Source organism: Poromitra crassiceps (assembly GCF_964638095.1).
Source record: "Poromitra crassiceps genome assembly, chromosome: 10".
Taxonomy (NCBI): Eukaryota; Metazoa; Chordata; class Actinopteri; order Beryciformes; family Melamphaidae; genus Poromitra; species Poromitra crassiceps.
This window is the reverse complement of record NC_139631.1, coordinates 22,139,533-22,158,277: the sequence shown is the minus strand read 5'-3', so window position 1 is coordinate 22,158,277 and position 18,745 is coordinate 22,139,533. Positions and strand designations below refer to the sequence as shown.

Below are 18,745 nucleotides of genomic sequence, written 5' to 3'. Positions count from 1 at the left end.
TCCACAGCTCCACCATCTTCCAGCTGTTCTGGGGTCAGGGTGAAAGATGATATTGTTCTGCTCACACATAATACCATCACACACACACACACACACGCACGCACACACACGCACACAAATCATGCACACGCGCACACGCCAAAGGATGGACAGGAGGACACCAAAGAACTCCTTCAGGAAATGAACCCAAATGCCTTTCAAAATGAAGCGACTGCTTACAAAAGACTGGATGACCTTGGCTAGTTCAACCACTGACAGGTCGTGGTGCGAGACCTACTGCTGGTCGCAGATCAGCAAATGTGATACAGCAGTCCTCTTTGAACAGCATCGTTACGACCACATCTGCAATTAGAATATGGGTTGTTGTCATCAGGAGCCAGTTGATGATAATAACCATGTTGTTTCCTTCTTTTTCCCCTCCTCCATTCTCTCCTGCCTTTTTAGCCTGAAACAAGCTGATGAAAGAACACAGTACTTATGACGCAAACAGGAAATGGTGGGGGAAGCCTAAATCAAACACACTGAGGGAAAGTCTGCACACAGCCGTGCACACAGACACAGATGCTTGTGCAACAACACATATACAGGCCGATCGCAGAAATAGGTCACTGACTACATCAGAGTGCTGGAGAACCAGGGGGGGGAAGACAGACACACAGGCAGCTACAGCATGTGTTTGCTTTCTAGAACAACAAGACAAGCAGCGACGGAGATGTCCTAACAACACAGGTTGAACAGTGAGGACATATTGGACACAATTTAGGGGAATACCAACAGAATTTAACCACTACACACACACGCACGCACTCAAACGCGCGCACACACACACACACACACTCACGCACGCACGCGCACACACACACACACACACACACACACACACACACACACACACAGAGACACGCACGCACGCACACACAGACACGCACACGTGCACGTACGCACCACTGGTATCAGCGCGGCCCCGCCCAGCTCGTCTCGCTTTTTTGTCTCTCCACCGATCAAAAACGTGGACAGCCCGGGTTGAGTCGGGGTTGAGTCGTGCTAGTTTTGGTCCCTGCTTTGTTGAGGTTCCAGCGCTGTGAACCCGGTACCATACGGTGACGTGAAAACACTGCAGACGACTGATTGGTCAGGCAGAATCGTGTTTACTGTATCTACTGACTGTCAATGCTGGATACCAGTTTAGCGGGGCTTACCTTCTCTTCTGTTAATGTTATTTCCATCAGTCTTTTGTGTTGCTGCCTTTGGCTCTGGTGAAATAAAATCGTTCTCCTTGCTCAGCTTTAACATGGCATGGTGATTTTCAATTGTTTTGAGAGAGAAAAAGTCAGCTCCTCGGGAAGCCCTTTGTAGTTGTGTGCAGCGTCGGCTCCGCTAGGCCGGAGGCGGGGGTTTAGTGAAGCCGCGGTCTTGCCTGGTGAGTTGCCGCCGGGGTAGTGGGCTGGCTTCCCTTCTCCCCGTAGCGCATGCATGTGAGTTTGACTAACAACAAAGTGATATCCATTCTCCTGGCCGATTGTCACATTTGCCCATGTACACTGTAGGTCATTTAGAGGCACCAGTATTTCATAAACAGTTTAAAAGTTCTGTGTATGGATTTAATTTTAACGTTATATGTTATAGCCTACTTCGGCTATGGGCGGAGGGCAGATATGCGGTCGCTATGACGACCAGGTGTGGGCGGAGGCGAATAAACTTGCTATGGAAACAGAGTCTATATCAAGTAGAGACGAGTAAGAACAGGTCGAGTAGAGCTGTACTGTGCTGTTATATGTGGTGGAAATGAGCCATTAGTGCTTGAATCTGACTTGTTGCTCACATCAGATTTTTTTGTGTGGCTGTTCACACAGAATTTTTCAAAGTGGCCCATATCAGACTCCAGTGTGAACAGGTCGCGGACCTGAAGTGACCCGCATACACAGAAGAACAACTATAACATCACATGCAGCACACTGCTGTTCTACGTAAACCTGGAAGAAGACAGCAGTAAACATGGGGGTAGCTGACGATGTTGTTTCATCTGTTGTTTACGGTTTAATTTACAAGTTATTGTGCAGTGGAAGCCAGCGAATACAGGAGCAGATGATAGCGAGGAGGAGGAGAAAGAGAGCCAACATTTTAATGATGGCATTTTGTGGAGCAATAGCTGCTACTTCTTGCTAATACATAAGGTCTAAAACCTCACTGTCCCTCCACTGATTAGCTCCCTCACAGCTGTCCTCCATGTTTGTAATCACAATCTGCCCGCGTGGTCCTCCCTCCTCCCGCCAGCGCAGAATAGTGACAAATGTCGCTCTGGAATGGCGTAAAAGTCACATTGAAGCATTAAGTCAGATATGGGCCAGATGTCTGTTCACACCGGAGTCACATTCCAAAACATCACGATTCACGATTTCAGACGGACAAGCGCGACATATTCGAATCTGATGTTTTTCCACATTTGAAAGTAGCCCAGGTCGTCTTTAAAAAAGTCACTTTCAATGTGACTTGTACTGTTCACACAGTCATGAAAAAGACTGACCTGAGTCACTAGGGGGGAGAAGATTAGATTCAAGCACTAAGGATGGCTGTGTGAATGTAGCCTTGGATAGCAGTATTTGGCAGTAGGCTTAGGCTACACTGACTATTTGTTTCTACTGGCTGTGGCTGATAGGGGTTTTTCTTCAAGTTCCTAGGAGGTTTGAACAAAGAAAAAACTTGAATCAGCAGATTGGAAATGGTGACTCAATCTTATTGGTTGCGGGGGGGAAACACCCCCCAAGACACACATCCAACTGGAAATGAATACACAGGTACTGTAAGTCTGAGTGTAAAAACAACAACAACAGTCACACATTACTCGTGACTGACATGAGCGCTGTAAAAAAAGAAAACTACTTGACTGAAAGAATGTGGGGCACTATGGTTTCTATATGGCTGCATGGGTGGGAGCGTAACCTATACATAGCAAAACCTCTGTTATATTCAAGCTTAGCTGCAGCTTAACAAGTCAAGTCAAGTCAAATTTTATTTATATAGCACCTTTCATACACAAAGGCAATTCAAGGTGCTTTACAAAAAAATAATCGAAAAAACAAGCAGCAAAGCAATGCACATATAAAAAGCACATAAAAAACACAGCCGACAGTTTTATTTAAAATATATACTCAAATTAACAAACATGAAACATTATTTCTGTTTTAAATAAGTTACAAGGCACTCTTCAGTATTATTATTACATGTACAGTCCATTTGTTGGAAATGTACAGGAAAAGTCTTTTTAAAATTACAGGCCGAGAGAGGCAGTAGTTTAGTAGCAGTTAAAAGCAAGAGTAAACATAAAGGTCTTTAGCTTGGATTTAAAAATAGGCAGAGTAGGGGCAGATCTAATGTGTTCAGGGAGTTTGTTCCAGTTATGAGAGGCATAGTGGGAGAACGCGGCTTCACCATGTTTAGATTTGGTCCTTGGGACAATTAGTAGACCAGTGCCTGAAGATAACAGTGGTGGGCATTAGATAAAGAGCACAATGAATATGATGAACACACCCTCTCACCTCAAATTACAACCATGCTTTTGAAGGATTGAGTGAAGAGAGAGAGAGAGAGAGAGAGAGAGAGAGGGAAAGAGTGAAGAGGGAAAGGTGAAACGAAACTCAAAGAATATGAGACACATGGCAGGATCAAACACACACACACACACACACACACACACACACACACACACACACACACACACACACACACACACACACACACACACACACACACACACACACACACACACACACACACACACACACACACACACACACACACACAGGTTCCCTCAGGCTCAGTCCAGATTTGACCTACTCTATTTCCCTTTACGTTGCGACTGACAGCTCCACTATTGTCTCTATAGCTAGGCAGCTGTATACACACAGCAACAATGTATCACTTCTCTGTTTCCCACACACACTCCGAGCGCTCTGCTTCACCCCAGGCAAATACAGCCCCTAGCTACAACCAACAAGTCCAGCGACTTGGACAGGATAATACAAAGAGGAAGAAAAAGTGAGGTCCAGACATGACGAGCAGAGAAACGATGGGGAGAAACGAAACAAGCCTCGACTGTCACACGATGCAGACAAAGGAGTCTGGTGGAACAAAAATAACCTAATCTGGAAATCAAGATCAACAAACAGATGGAGCAAAATAACGGGAAGAGAGAGTCAGAACACAAGGCTGTGTCAGATCAGCAGCAGGTACAGGCTAATCTGACATCATGTGGGTTTACCCAAAGGCCCGTGTCACCTCCCGAGTGTGTTGTTTAGTTGTGTCAGTCAGGCCTAATTACACAATGTAGTGTTATGTCTGCGCCAACTGTCTGTCAGCGGATTCACATGGCATCATGCATCATGTAAGCTCAGCTGGCATTTCACACAGTTACATCAGAAACCTCCAGCCTGAATCAGAAAACCACAGGACAGGAAGGAGACAAAGGATCTCGACTCCCATGTGTCCGTTCCATGGGAGAGGAGGAGAGGGATGTGACAGACATGTCCCCGTGGGAAAACAAACTCCTGCTGCTGCTGACCACAGCAACATTCCTGAGGGGACGCTGGAAAATAGCAGACATGTCTCATATGATAGGACACTTTAGAATTCTTACTGTACAAGTTAAGTGACCCATACACCACTCAGAGATCTGTTGGGTTTAGAAAGGATAGTGCTGGCCTACATTCACCCAGGCTATCCCATCCAATCCAATCCTAATTTATTTATAAAGCACATTTAAAAACAGTTGACTAAAATGCTGTACAATCAAAATGGCAAAAACTGTAAAACAACACAATAAAAACACAAAGACCAGTGTAAAAGACAAAAGGACAATAACATAAGAAAACCAATAAGACCATAAGAAAAAGAAATGCAACTCTCATACTGAGTTAAAAATACAAGGAATAAAGATTTAGACAGGATTTAAAAACAGGCAGTGTAGGGGGCTAGCGACTAGCCGCTAGCCTAACATGCAGAGGCAACTCGTTCCAGAGTTTTGGGGTATAACTGCAAAGGTGCGACCTTCCCTGTGCTTGAGCCTTGACCTTGGGACAACCAGAAGCACCCATGGTCAGCAGACCTGAGTGACCTCAATGGGACGTGTGGTTGTAATTTGTAGGCAAACAATAAAATCTTCAAATCAATCCTAAAATGTACAGAGAGCCAGGCAGTGGAGGCAGGCCAGTACGTGACTCCACAGCTCTCCAGCACCTGTTTCAGGACCATCTGTTCCACTGGGAGATAGCACCTCCAGTATGCAGCCTGACCTGGGCCGTTAGCAGCCAAACATCCATTATGCTAACAGCTCTGTGTGTGTGTGTGTGTGTGTGTGTGTGTGTGTGTGTGTGTGTGTGTGTGTGTGTGTGTGTGTGTGTGTGTGTGTGTGTGCGTGCGTGCGTGCGTGTGTGTTTGTGTTGCTGGGCTGCAGGTGAACAGTGTGCAAAAGCAGCTTGCATGCCAGATTCTTCTCTCTCTTCTTCACAGATGCACTCCAGCCAACCTCAACCCTTGCCCTGTTCTTCTCAGCCTAATGATAATAATGTAACAGTAGGCCAACTTTCTCTTTAAATGGAGGCCAGAGCACAGGCACAGAACAGCACGAAACAGAGCTCAGTGTCCTTCAGCAAGACACACTGGGACGGGATTTGTCCGTCCCAGTGTGTCTTGCTCAAGGACACTTCATCGAGGTGCATCGCTTGTGTATAACCGCTTGGTCCTCCGGTCGTGAATGCTTTACCCTGCCAGCGCTGCCTCTGCCATGTTAGCCGGACTGCACACTGACACACCCACATGGTTTCTGTCCTGTCCCACACTCACAGCCAACACCGCAGTGCCTTGGACAAAACTCAACAGCGGGCTAAAGCCGACCCCCTGCCCTATCCCGACATGGCCCGCGTGCCTGATCCCACAGAGAAATCACGAGTCAGTGGCTCACACACCGCGCCTGCTTCTCTCTCTCCAAATTTAACCCAAACAACACCCACAACCCACCCACCCCCCAACTTCCACTTCCGAGCCAAAGAGGAAATGAACAGACCACACGTCTACCACACAGGGCCACTCTTCAACACAAGAGGGGCACACACCCACATGGATGCACACACAAAAATTAAATAGACCTTCACACACATACACATGCAGATGAGGCTAAATGGGGGGTCTGTGGCAGGGATTAGCACATGGCTAGCTGCTGTTGATTTAAACTGTTTGGCCTTCATTTTCTCTTAATCCGTCCCCTTTCCTCAGCCGTCCCCTCTAATTTAAATTAATAGGGTGCCTTACTGGATGAGGGATGTGTCCTTCTAATTAAATTCCTGACCAGACCAGCTCAGTGGTCGGTGGTGACCCTGGTGGGTGAAAAAATAAAAAGCATCGGTCTCTAAAGAAAACCCTCTCCAACTACAAATGGCGTGGTCCATTTGTAGTCTGCCTTCTACAAGTAATTGTATATCTTCAAAATGTTTCGGCGTCCTCCTCCTACAGTACAATGAAGGAACAAAATGTAATGGGTCCTATCCCGAACACAAAAAAATACTATAATTCCCATGAGATTTATAGTGCCTTATGGTAGACTGTGCTGAGTTTATGAAGTTAGTAACATTACCATACTCTTCTTTCTTCTCCCTTATCACTGTAAGCACTAGCTAAATTGTAGTCCTGATTTACAGTGATAATGAAAATGATACAGTGATGTAGGCTACTATCTTGGCTAGACTGTCTAGCCATGATGAACTTACTTGAGTCATAGATATTATCTGTGAATTGTAGGCCTACAGTATCTCATGCAGGTTCCTTATTATTATAGGATTATTACAGCTCGCCGGGGGGTTAGAGGGTAAGCTAGGAATCGGCCTGGGCTCAGTTTTTGAAGCGGTGTCTGAAAAGAAAAGAAAAAGTGAAACCACAAAGAAATCTGTGAGATTCCTCTGTGTCGCTCCCTCAGCTGGGTAACACTGACGTTATAGGCTACTGACCAACCCAACCCAAGGTCTTCTCTGGACAAGCCTGGACGCGTTTCTAAGCACCGGGGGGGCACGCATGTACAGGGGGGTGGATTTGCGCGTAACACCGGCAGTGGCAACCTAAGTTATTGTTTCACTCTCTATTTCCAAACATCTGTGACAATATAATGGCAGCTAGCTAACGTTTCCAGTCGCACAGATCACGATGTTACTTTTGATGGCAGGTATGAGACTAGCTGCTGGGCTGCTGGCCTCATGCCCTGGCTCTCAGCCTCCCAACCGCCAGAGTGAAGTTCGACTCGACAAATGAATTAACGTCTTTCATAATGAATTAAAATAGCTGACAGGGGGCCTGGGAATCGCCAGGTTAGCGACAAAACACGCACGGAGTCGTATTGCTACTGTTTATGGACACATCGTAGCAGCGGGTACAACAAAGATTGAAACAACAGTCGAGAGACTCGACCTAGCATGGTGATAATATGGATACAAATGTATCTGTGCGTTGGTAATCGTCGACCGTTCAACAAAACAATAGTATTTGTAACCACGTCAGTTTAGGATGTGTTTCCCCTCACCTGCGAGATGCAACACGGAGTACACATTTTGTGGTCTTCACGGACGAGGACGAAAAAAATCCGTTTCAGAGGAAGATGAGCGTGCTTTTCCTCGTCGCTTTCTTCTTCCACATGAAATCTCCACACAGCAGCCAGGGACAGAGGCGCCTCTCCTCAAACTGATCCGTCCTCCCTCCCTGTGTGTCGGCCACCGCTGTCTTTCCACTCCCCCCTCCTCCTCCTCCTCCTCCCCTCCCCAGTCTCTCCTCCCACTGGATATCACCGACAGAAAGCCAACAACAACAACAACAAAGCTATATTAATAATACTATCTGTATATATCTGTGTATCTAGCCGACCCCCCAAAAAATAGTGTAGTCTTAGACTGAATTTCAATCATGGAAGACCAAATAAGGCATAGATAGAGCACCCCATGCTGTCATACCCCTCAGCCCAAATGACGTCACCATCTCCGACGTCACCTTCTCTATGACATCACCTTTGCAGTGTGACGTCAGTTGCCCAAATGACGTCAGTTATGACATCATAAATGACATCATGAATGACATCATAAATGACATCATAAATGCCCTTCTCCTGGTACTATATAAAGCCCCCATCACCACAGCTTAAATCACACTTGTGCAGTCATCACTCACCTCGTGTCAGCATCACGCATTCATCCAGCATCTCCAGAGCAAAAAGCTTCATTCAGTCCATCATCATGTCTGAGTCTGAAAACAAGCAGCAGAGGGTCAACTCCGCCGTGGACGCCTTCCTCCAGAACACGATCAATGCCCCGACCAGCCCTGGGCAAATCTCCAATCCCCAGGCTTCATCTTCGGGCGTCACAAGGGACGCTCCTCTCACCAGGGGCCGCAGCCGCAAAAGGAGATCCATCGCCGCGGAGGTCCAAGTCGTCTCGCCCGGATCTCAGTCCGCGCAGCACTCCGGAGGCCGTGGCCGCGGCAAAAGAGCCAAGAAGTCCACCTCCAAGAAAGGCCCAGCGAAACGCATCAAAACCGCCGTCTCCTCGGCGGACGCTACGAGGCTTCCAGCCCCTCCAGGCCTCCAAGATCCCCTGATCGCAACGATTTCATCACTGGTCGGGTCCCTCATCGTCATCGATGCCCGGCTGAGGACGCTCGGGAGCCCCACGCTCCCCACAGCAGCAGCCCAATCAGCACCGCCCCAGGTTCCAGGCTTGTATCCCCCTTTTCAGCCGGCATCTCTTCCGGTGATATCAGCCCAGCCAGCTCCGCTTCAAAATCCAGGTGTGTGCGCCGAGTTCCCTCCCCTCCCCGCGCACATCCCCCCGATGAATACCCTCGCCTCAGCTATCCCCTCCCCTGCATACGGGAGGCCTTATATCCCACTCTCAGCAAACGTATCGCCCAGGCTTCGGTCCATGATCCTTCAAGGCAGAGATATTAACCTAGTCAGTATTATCCTGCCGTCTGCTGAGTGCAGCAAGAAGATAATGGGCGGCCAAGATATATCGGCCATCCTGAAATCTTCCGACCCCCGTCTCGCCAGAGAGCTATCACCAACCGAATTCTTCGTTGCGTTCGGGGTTCTCCGCGACATTATATGCTCAGTGTATCCCAGCCGTCGCACCGAGTTAGATGAGTACATGGCACTGGTGGGAGACCTCCACCTAAGGTACGGGAAAAGCATATTCTACCAGTACCACAAAGCGTTCTCTACAAAAGCAGCGCTGTACATAACTCGATCCAACACCCGCCTAGACTGGTCCATATTGGATACCGAGCTATTGGTACTGGTCACGGGCGGTCATCAGGCGATCACCTGTTTTTCCTGCGGCGAAGTAGGCCACACAGCTCCCCTATGCCCTAAGGCTGCCTTCCAGGCTTCCGGGAGCAACACCCCGTTTTCGGCCGGTCCACCCCCCCTCCTCCAGCAGGGAACCTTCCAGCCATCTCAATCAGACCGCCAGGGGCGCAAGGTAGTTATGCATAACAACATGGCTATTTGCAATAATTTTAATGGGGGAGTTTGCACCTATCCTAATTGCATTTTTCTGCACGTCTGCAGCGCCTGCAGGGAAGCGCACCCCCGCTCCGTCTGCCCCCGCAGGATCCGCCCCCCAAGGCAGTTCCCCAAAAAAGAAAAGTTGGGCTAAATATCATAGAATCCCTTCCATCCACCCCCATCGACATCCCAGCCCTGGCTCTCGAACTAGCCTGCCACCCTGATCACGTATTTACCGATCATCTCTTAACCGGCCTCTCCCAGGGGTTCATAATAGGAGTAATTTCTCCCCCCACAGTTTCCCACGTCTCTAAAAATCTGCAAACGGCTCAAAAAGAGCCCAAAGTAGTATCTCAACTCCTTAGCAGGGAATTATCAAAAGGATTCATAATCGGCCCTTTCGATTCTCCCCCCTTCCCGGTGTTCCGAACAAGTCCAGTAGGCGTCGCTACTCGCAAATATTCCGGCAAAAAGCGCCTGATTATAGACCTGCCAGCCCCTCATCACGGCCCCACTCCAAGCATAAACAGCCTCATTCCTCCCGAACCTTATTCCCTCCACTATGCAAAAATAGACCACGCCATTCGTCTAATCAAACTGGCAGGCAAAGGTGCTTGGCTTTCTCAAGCCGACATCTCAGACGCCTTCAAAGTCATCCCTATTCATCCCTCCCAATGGCATCTATTCGGAATTAAATGGGATTCAAAATTCTATTTTTCCGTAAAGACTGAATTTCAATCATGGAAGACCAAATAAGGCATAGAGCACCCCATGCTGTCATACCCCTCAGCCCAAATGACGTCACCATCTCCGACGTCACCTTCTCTATGACATCACCTTTGCAGTGTGACGTCAGTTGCCCAAATGACGTCAGTTATGACATCATAAATTACATCATAAATGCCCTTCTCCTGGTACTATATAAAGCCCCCATCACCACAGCTTAAATCACACTTGTGCAGTCATCACTCACCTCGTGTCAGCATCACGCATTCATCCAGCATCTCCAGAGCAAAAAGCTTCATCCCACCACCTCCCCAGATCACCACCAATGTCATGACTCCTGTTGGAAACAAATCCCCTTAGGGAGGATTTTCTATCTCATACAGCACTGACGCCCCCTCTCTCATAGCAAGAGGAGCGTCACATCATGGAGTCACACGCCATACTCAAACTGTCTATTCTGATTCAATAAAGATTGTTAAAATTGTATTACAAGTCTCTCATGATTGAAGTATGACAGTCTGTTTCTATCTCTTTGTGTGTCACACTCTCAGATTACACATTATTCTCCATTCATTATAGATCAAAGCATCTGACTGACGAACCAGATGGCACAACAACAGTGTTGCCAGGTGGAAATCATCAATTATTGTATGCGAACAAACAGACACAGTCCGCAAAATCGTGACTAACACCAACCGCCCACTTAGGGGATTTTAACTATGATGATGATGATCATGATAAAAAAAAAAAAAAAAAAAAATCACAACACATTCAACTTTCCATTTTAAATTAGGTGCTTTTTACTTTTAAAGTACATTTTACACTAGTAAGTAATTCCACTGAGGTAAATGAACAGCACAAAAATAATACTTCTACTTGAGTAGGAATTAAATTCCAGCACTGTATCTACCACGGAACTAAAATGACTTTGTCCTAGGGGACATGAATGCATGATTGGCTGCAAAGACGTCTGTGAGCAGGCCCAGATTAGCAGCCCCAGGGGCCCCTGGGTACTGAAGCTCCCAAGTCCCCCCTGAACATTACACTCGGACACAAGAAGGGGGGAGGGGGCAATGGTCAGAGTAAAATGTTATGGTCTCTCCTGATTCTAAATATAACTGAATCGCTTTGTTTGACCAAGTAAATCTATTTTTTATAAGCATTTTACAAAATGTCTATGGAAAAATGAACCAGTGAAGCTTGCCCACAGCCATCCAATGGCACTCACTCACGAGACTTAATCTTCTTGGAAACTATTTCTATTTTATTCTGATTGGTCTTAGAGTTGTGTCATAGTTCTGTGGAGCCTGACAAAAAAGAAGAAATAAAAGAGGGCCCCTTTATACTGAGGGCCCCTGGGCACCTCCTTGGTATTATTCACACATGTTCTTATTAATCCAGCCAGTGTTTCACACATGCGGCTCCAGTTGATTCAGATGTATGAGCAAGTGTCACTTTGTCCCACACAGCCCGTGCTCGTGCTCTGTAACAGTATGTGGGCTACTATGCAGTGTTGAACAATGGCTTTATATCAGCTGAGCTGATAAGGCTCCCACTGTAGCTTTCTCTGTGCTGCTGTTCACCAAAACCTGTCACCTGACACAGTCCCCCAACACACACACAGTCATCCGCCACTGCTACACACAGTCATTGTGTCCCCCGTCAGTGCTGTATTGTGGTCGTCATCTATAAATAGGCACGAATCACTCAGTCTGATTGTGAACTCATGGAGGCCGTGACCTCAACTCTGTGGCCCCTTCCTTCTGCCCGGATACGATACAGGCGTTCTAAAGAGCTGTCGGATGGCTGTATCAATTATTACCAGCCGCAACAGCGTGTGGCTGCTATTGTTTTCACCTTGTGAATCTGTGTGTGTGTGTCATGATGGCAAAATGTGGTCCTGGAGACACCTATTGAAGCGGGAACTACCACAGAAGCTGGTTTTGACTACTTTGCCAGGTGTTTACATGTCTGTCTATCTGTCTGTCCGTGGACAGATGTTGTAAACGTGATAGCGTCACAACCGTGCAAGATGCAGTCACAAAACTTTACAGGTGTGTAGTTGAGATCACCGAAGGCCAAGTTTGAAGATGGGTGTGGCCCAAGCAAGGGGGCCGGAAGTCGGGGGGGTAGGAACATAGGCAGAGTTTGACTTTTAGCTCTGGGGGGGCCACTTCTGCAGGAGACACACATCTCCTGACATTTGTCGGCCCGCAATTTGTTGTTGTTGCCGTTTTACATTTGAAATTTTGCCCGTTTGAAGCCAGATTTAGAGGAATATCTCATTTTAAGGCTGGCATCATCATGGTCTCTCTCTAATTATTGTTTAATAAGTATAAGAATGGAAATATAAGAAATATTAGAATATGAGTAGAATTACAGAACATTAATACTCATTATTGTATGTTTATACATACAAAGACAATATATACACAACACATTATGTATACAACTTCAACACAACAACAACAAAAAAAGATGAGGAACAAGTTAAATGAATATCTTGTAAAGCTTGAAGTAGTTGAACGCTTTAACAGCTTTTTTTATTTGTACATTCAGATATCGTTGAAATGTATTGTTTGATATAGGCAGTCAGCTCTGGAAAGTTTGGCTTTTTGCTTAAGAATTTGGATCTGTGAATGTAAAATTTGGTCAAAATAATAAGCAAATTAACTGAGTAAAACTGTGAGCAGAGATTCCTGCCATATTCAACAAATCCAAACAATAAATTTTTCCAAAGTAAAGAAGTTAGGATAAATGTGATCAGCAATAAATCGTGACAATATAATCCATAGTTGTTTAGTGTGCGGGCAAAACCAGAATAAATGAACCAGCGTTTCTCTAGGGTCCCCACAAAAGATGCAACTTACATCAACGTCTTTCTTAACTTTAACCAAGCCCCCCCCCAATAATACAACTAAATCACTAAGTCACATGAACATGAGCCATAACCCCACACATTTTGCCAAGAAAAAGAAAGGTAAAGAGACAAGTTACATCCAGTAGTTGCTGGGCTTCTCTTCCCTATTGAAAGAACAAATTAATCTTAATGTGCTAGACAAGTCTGAGAAGTGTTTTTGTTGTTGTTCTATAAAATAAAATTCAACATTAATGGCTATTAGTTACCTGAAAAAACAACAACATATCTGTAAATTGTCTTAACTGACAATGAATCCTGAGGAAACTGAATGATTAGTTTAATCTGCGTGATTGACAGGAGAGATGATCAGAGGAGTGGAGTTTTCACCATCATCATTAAGATAAGGACTGAAGTATGGGTAGAGTTTCTCATTGAAGGTACAGCCAGTAAAGGAGTAGATAGGAGCTGCAGCATCTACGTCATAAAAGGAGATCAGACCATCCTCATAATCCACAAACACCCCCACCTTCTGAGGCTTCGTCTTCAGAGAGAGGAGGCCAGCAAGAGCTTCGTACTCATTTCCATTCCTCAACCATATAGTCCAGTAGCCATCCTCAGGACTCAGTGTGATGTTTCCCTTCCTGTTGATCGACCCTCTGGCCACTCCTACATCCCAGTCAGTCGTCCCTTTAACCTGGACCTCGTAGTAAAACTTCCCTGAAGAGAAGCTCTGCTTTCCTAAGACACTGGCACAATAAGAAAATCTCTTTGGGTTGTCTGGGAGTTTCTTCATTACACCACCATCATGTACTTGTTTCCCATCATCAGACAGGACGAGCCTGGCTTGTGCTGTATCAGGATCCAGAGTCACATCCACTGCAAACTGCTGGATCCTCTTCAGCTCAACATGATCACGCAACTTCTCCATCTCTTTACTGAGTGTCTCCTCCAGCTGAGCCACAGCTCTCCTCACAGTTCCCTCATATGATGAGTGGATATCGACCTCTATCCAGTCCTTGGTGTGTGGAGGAGTGTTCAGGGATGGGAAGCTTTGGATGAAGTGAATGTGGTCTTCAGTGTGTGAGAGCTGCTCCACCTCAGTGGTTCTCTTCATCAGCTCAGAGATCTCCTGTTCCAGCTCTTTTATGAAGCCTTCAGCCTGCTTCTCTGTTGTTTTCTGCTTCTCTTCAATCATCTGAATGAGCTCAGCCTGGCCTCTCTCCATGGACTGCCTCAGAGCAGTGAATACCTCCACACTGTCTGCTATCTCTCTGTCTGCATCTTCCTTACTGAGCTCCACTGAGTGTTTGATCTCATGAATCTTCAGTCGTCTCTCCTGGATCTTCTGCTGAATTTCAGCCTCCGTCTTCCCCAGCTCAGCCTTCCTTCCTTCATATTCTTCTTTCAGAGGAACAAAGCGATGTGACTTGTGGTCTGTCTCAGTGCAGAACTGACATACACACATCTGGTCAGTCTTGCAGAACAGCTCCAGCGGTCTGTCATGCTTCTTACACATCCTGCCTTCCAGGTTCTCCACAGGATCCATCAGCTTGTGTCGTTTCAGGCCCCTCACTCTCTGATGAGGCTCCAGGTGAGTCTCACAGTAGGAGGCCAGACACACCAGGCAGGAATTCATGGCCTTCCGTTTGGTCCCTGTGCAGACATCACAGGAAACTTCTCCTGGTTTGGCACTTTGTTGGTCTGGGCAGCTGCTGGCGTTCATCTGAGCTGACTTTCTGAACTGAGCAGCCATCTCAGATATGAAAGTATTGATGCGCAGCAGAGGTCTTCTGTCGAAAACCTCTTGACACATGGGACACTGGCACTGGACACTGACATCCCAGTGCTGTGTGATACAGTTCTTGCAGAAGTTGTGTCCACATGGTATGGTGACTGGATCAGTGAACACATTCAGACAGATGGAGCACAGAAACTGCTCTTCAGACAGGAAACTGCTGGCAGCAGACATATCTAGACCCTTAGACCTGATGGGAAAGTGTGAAATAACAACATTTATTACACAATTCTTGAATGACAATACCTTCAAAAGGGAAACTGAAGTTGGATTTTAAAAAAGGGCAAAAAAAGGGACTACACTCATGTTTTATGCACTTTTAAAGTGTCAACGAGGAGGAGGGCTAAGGCGTGTCCAATAATTAAAAAAACTTTCATTGGCATGTCTATAGAGACACTGTTGGATTAATGACAATGAACTTAGCTTCTTACAAGTTCAACAGCCGATTATTGCTGCTTTCTACTCACTTTCTAAATATACAGAAACAGCCTAGGACCGTGTTTCACAACTTGTGGGTCGTGACCAGCCGTTTTGAGTGGGTCACGGATGTGTGCATGTCATGAAAAAAAGTCCTGGTGTCCATGGCGGACATTAACTTTTTCAGGCCTGTAGCGGGCTCAGCTGTAGCTAGAGTGACGATTCTGATATCAGATGGAACTAGAAGACCTAACGTATCCATTGGTACCAACCATTTCTTGCTAGCTTGTCGGGAACGGGGCTAAATAACGCTCCAAATGTAGGCAACAACCCACACTATTTTATCTGACAATGGCTCATTCACCAAAAGTGCATCTCAATATATTGACTTCATTATACCATAATGAAACTCTCCTCCTATATTGAGGACGATGTCTTGAATAAAATCTCTGGCTTCAGTAATCTCCATTCACATTTCTTGGTAGCCTATATGCTAATATCTCTATCATAAGGTCATGTCTGCTTTGTGACATGTCCTGCTCGGGTTGTTGCTGTACTGTCTTTAACTGACTGGATCATTCACAATCATATAATTATCTTTAGGGACCAAATTTAATAACAAAATACTGGTGTTCTTGTGGGATCAAGTTTATCTCCTAACTATAAGTGACTGTTTTTCTGTTTTAAATTGTCTTAATAATCTTTTTTTTATCACTGTCTTACTAATGATATTTCTTGATATCATATTCAGTGGAAAATCAACTATTGGACTTTCATAAACAATTAAATTCTAAAAATTAGAACATTAGATTGTCAATTGAGTATCCCCAGGCACAGATGAAAGATGAAAATGGTTGCTTGCTGACACGTCAACATTTTCAGGGAGAAATCATTTCATATTATCCTCCTTATCTCCATTTTGACCAGTTTCAGAGGCTCCATGTGTTGCAGAGGCATTCCCTTACTCATTCCTGCTGATCTCTGGGTCAGGCTTAACAGAACACATTAAACTCGTCAATATGGCCTTGAGGCCTCACCTGTCAGCTGATGGCCTGTTGAAGACCATGCTGCTCATGTTGGCTGTTAATGTTGGTTTAGCCATGCTGATAAAGGCTTTGATATTATTGGGCACTCCTAGCTCTCCTCTTTTTCTCCTGAAAGCAAGTGGAGTCTCTTTTTGGACTTCTTTTTTCTGCTAAAAGCGAAAATCGTAGACTACACTTCAGTGAAATCTTGTCAGTTTAACGATACAGACTGCATTCAATTCCATTATCTGGATCGGCCTACACGGTTCCAGTTTGTGTTCTTTCTTGCTCTCTGTTTAAACACAGACAGTAAATATGATCTGCTGTTACTTACCGCTAGTTTTATTTTCTTTTGAGAGAAACAGTCTATAGACACTTTACTCGACTGCAGCAAGGAGCAATGTTGTCGCGAGTTACTTTCTCTTTCAAATTCCGGAATGTGACGAAATGCTTCCTCCTCCCTCCGTTTCCTGTTGCTCCGCCCCCTTTCTTTTGGGGGGGGGGGGGGGGGTCAAAGGTCAAATCAATTTGGTGATTCGTTTTTATTCTTACCATTAGTAATGTAATAGGGTTAGGTTATATCATATAGTGCTTCACTGTTCACTGTTGCTTTTGACCGTGCTCAAAGACACTTTACAAATACAGGATAAAACAACTTGAATAAAGAGAGAAAATATTAAAATAGATGAGAGGGGGAGAGAGAGAGAAATATTATAGGTCAAAAGCAACAATGAAAAGGGCTTTTTTGGAAAGATGACATAATGAGTATGAAAGACAATGAGTTTTGGCCTGTCAGATGTGACTGGGGAGGGCATTCCAGAGGGAGGGGGCGGCTGCAGCAAGGCCCTGTCAGAGGCCCCCCTGTCATAGCTTTAGCAAAGAGGTACCTGTGATTCTTGTCAAAGTGGATATACATTGTATGATCATATTCAGCCATACAGTGAGATGGAGATTTACAATGGTGAGCTTTTCTTTTTTACGACTGGGGGGGCCAGGCCCCCCATTAACTCTGCCCATGGGTAGGAAGCAGGGAAGGGGCCATTATTGCCCCCACAATTTACGTCCCTGGCCCCCATTGTTTAAAGTTGTGGGCGCCACGGCTGGTGTCATCCCTTCCCAAGAAGGTCTCTAGTTTACATCTGTGATTACTTCTTAACATCAACTCTAACTAGTAGCCTAAAGTAGGGCTCGGTGATACATTGTATATATCAATACCATATGACACTGGATATCGTCTGGAATTTAAAGTGATATTGTGAAATAGCTCAACTTAAATGCCACTTCTTCCTGGTCTTATAGGCGGTGTGTTGCAGTAAAGTGCTAAAATGTTCTTAACTTATTAGCTGTTCTGTCCGAATAAAATTGACAATGATTGGCTTTACCTGTTCCATATCCATATACTATACTGATGATTACACATGGTCAACTAATTTTGTGTAAATATCTTATGAAAGCACAAATACTTATTCCCCGAAAATATCAATATTGAGGATTTTGGTCTAAATACTGTCATATTTTATTTTGTCAATACTCTACCCCAAGGGATTTTTTTTTTTTTTTTTTTTTTACAGAGGAGCAATGGTCTGATTCTAATTATTGAAACAGATTGCATACAAAAGTTACAAAGAGAATATTCTGTTGTGTTGTGCGTTGAAAATTTTCTTTCACTCGGCAAAGAAAGATATCGGCAAGGAGTGTTGTTTTAGAACGAGTAATGGATTTGAACAAATAGGCTTATCAGTATTGAATTTTCCAACAAGAGCAGTGAGACACACTCATCTTCCCCATGCCCTCTCCGCTAATCTGATCCCGTTTGACAGCAAAAGGCGAAATGGCAGCAAGCGGCCTGGCAGAGTCTGGGCCCTCTGAGCTGTCAGCCTGTGTTGCCTCAGAGTGACGTGAAGCAGAAAGAACAGGGAGGGAAAGACAAGTCTGGTGGCACACGGTGCGTCACACTGTCAGACACACGGTGCGCCACCCTGTCCGCCCTGAGGGCCCACCTCGTGCCACACACAGTTAAATACATACCCCCCCTCTCCCTCAATCCAACCCATATGCTGAGTCAATAAACCGACAGGCATATTTCTGTCTTCACACATGCAGCAGATTAAAAAGGTACGCTGTGAATATTTGTAACCTGAACTCAGCCTGTATTCTGTAGACTGTGTGTGTGGGTGCAATAATTATGTGTCATTAAGTGAAACGGTAGAAGCTTTACTTCCACTGACTGGAGACAAATACTTAATGGTTCACCTATTACACTGTAATGCGGTTTCATAATGAGTTCTCAAAGTAGTCAAATTACAATCTTACACAGTCACACAGTGAATCACATTTTGTCAACTGTAAAATCACAGCCGAAAATCAGAAAATCATTATTTATTCATCAT

At 45.4% G+C, this 18,745-nt stretch overlaps 2 protein-coding genes across 2 annotated transcripts in view; both read right to left on the bottom strand.

Moving 5' to 3' along the window:
• serinc5 (serine incorporator 5) overlaps positions 1–7,711 on the bottom strand; it is a 32,530-nt gene extending 24,819 nt beyond the window's left edge. The window contains exon 1 of the mRNA XM_083645032.1: positions 7,562–7,711. Coding sequence (XP_083501158.1) covers positions 7,562–7,588 — 27 coding nt within the window. The 5' untranslated portion in view covers positions 7,589–7,711. The remainder of the gene's footprint in view (positions 1–7,561) is intronic.
• Positions 7,712–13,455: 5,744 nt separating this feature from the next.
• LOC310784053 (E3 ubiquitin-protein ligase TRIM21-like) lies at positions 13,456–15,087 on the bottom strand (the record flags this gene model as incomplete). The annotated part of the gene is made up of 1 exon (XM_083645023.1): positions 13,456–15,087. One exon carries the CDS (start codon positions 15,085–15,087, stop codon positions 13,456–13,458), a length of 1,632 nt encoding a protein of 543 aa, XP_083501149.1.
• Positions 15,088–18,745: the final 3,658 nt, after the last annotated feature.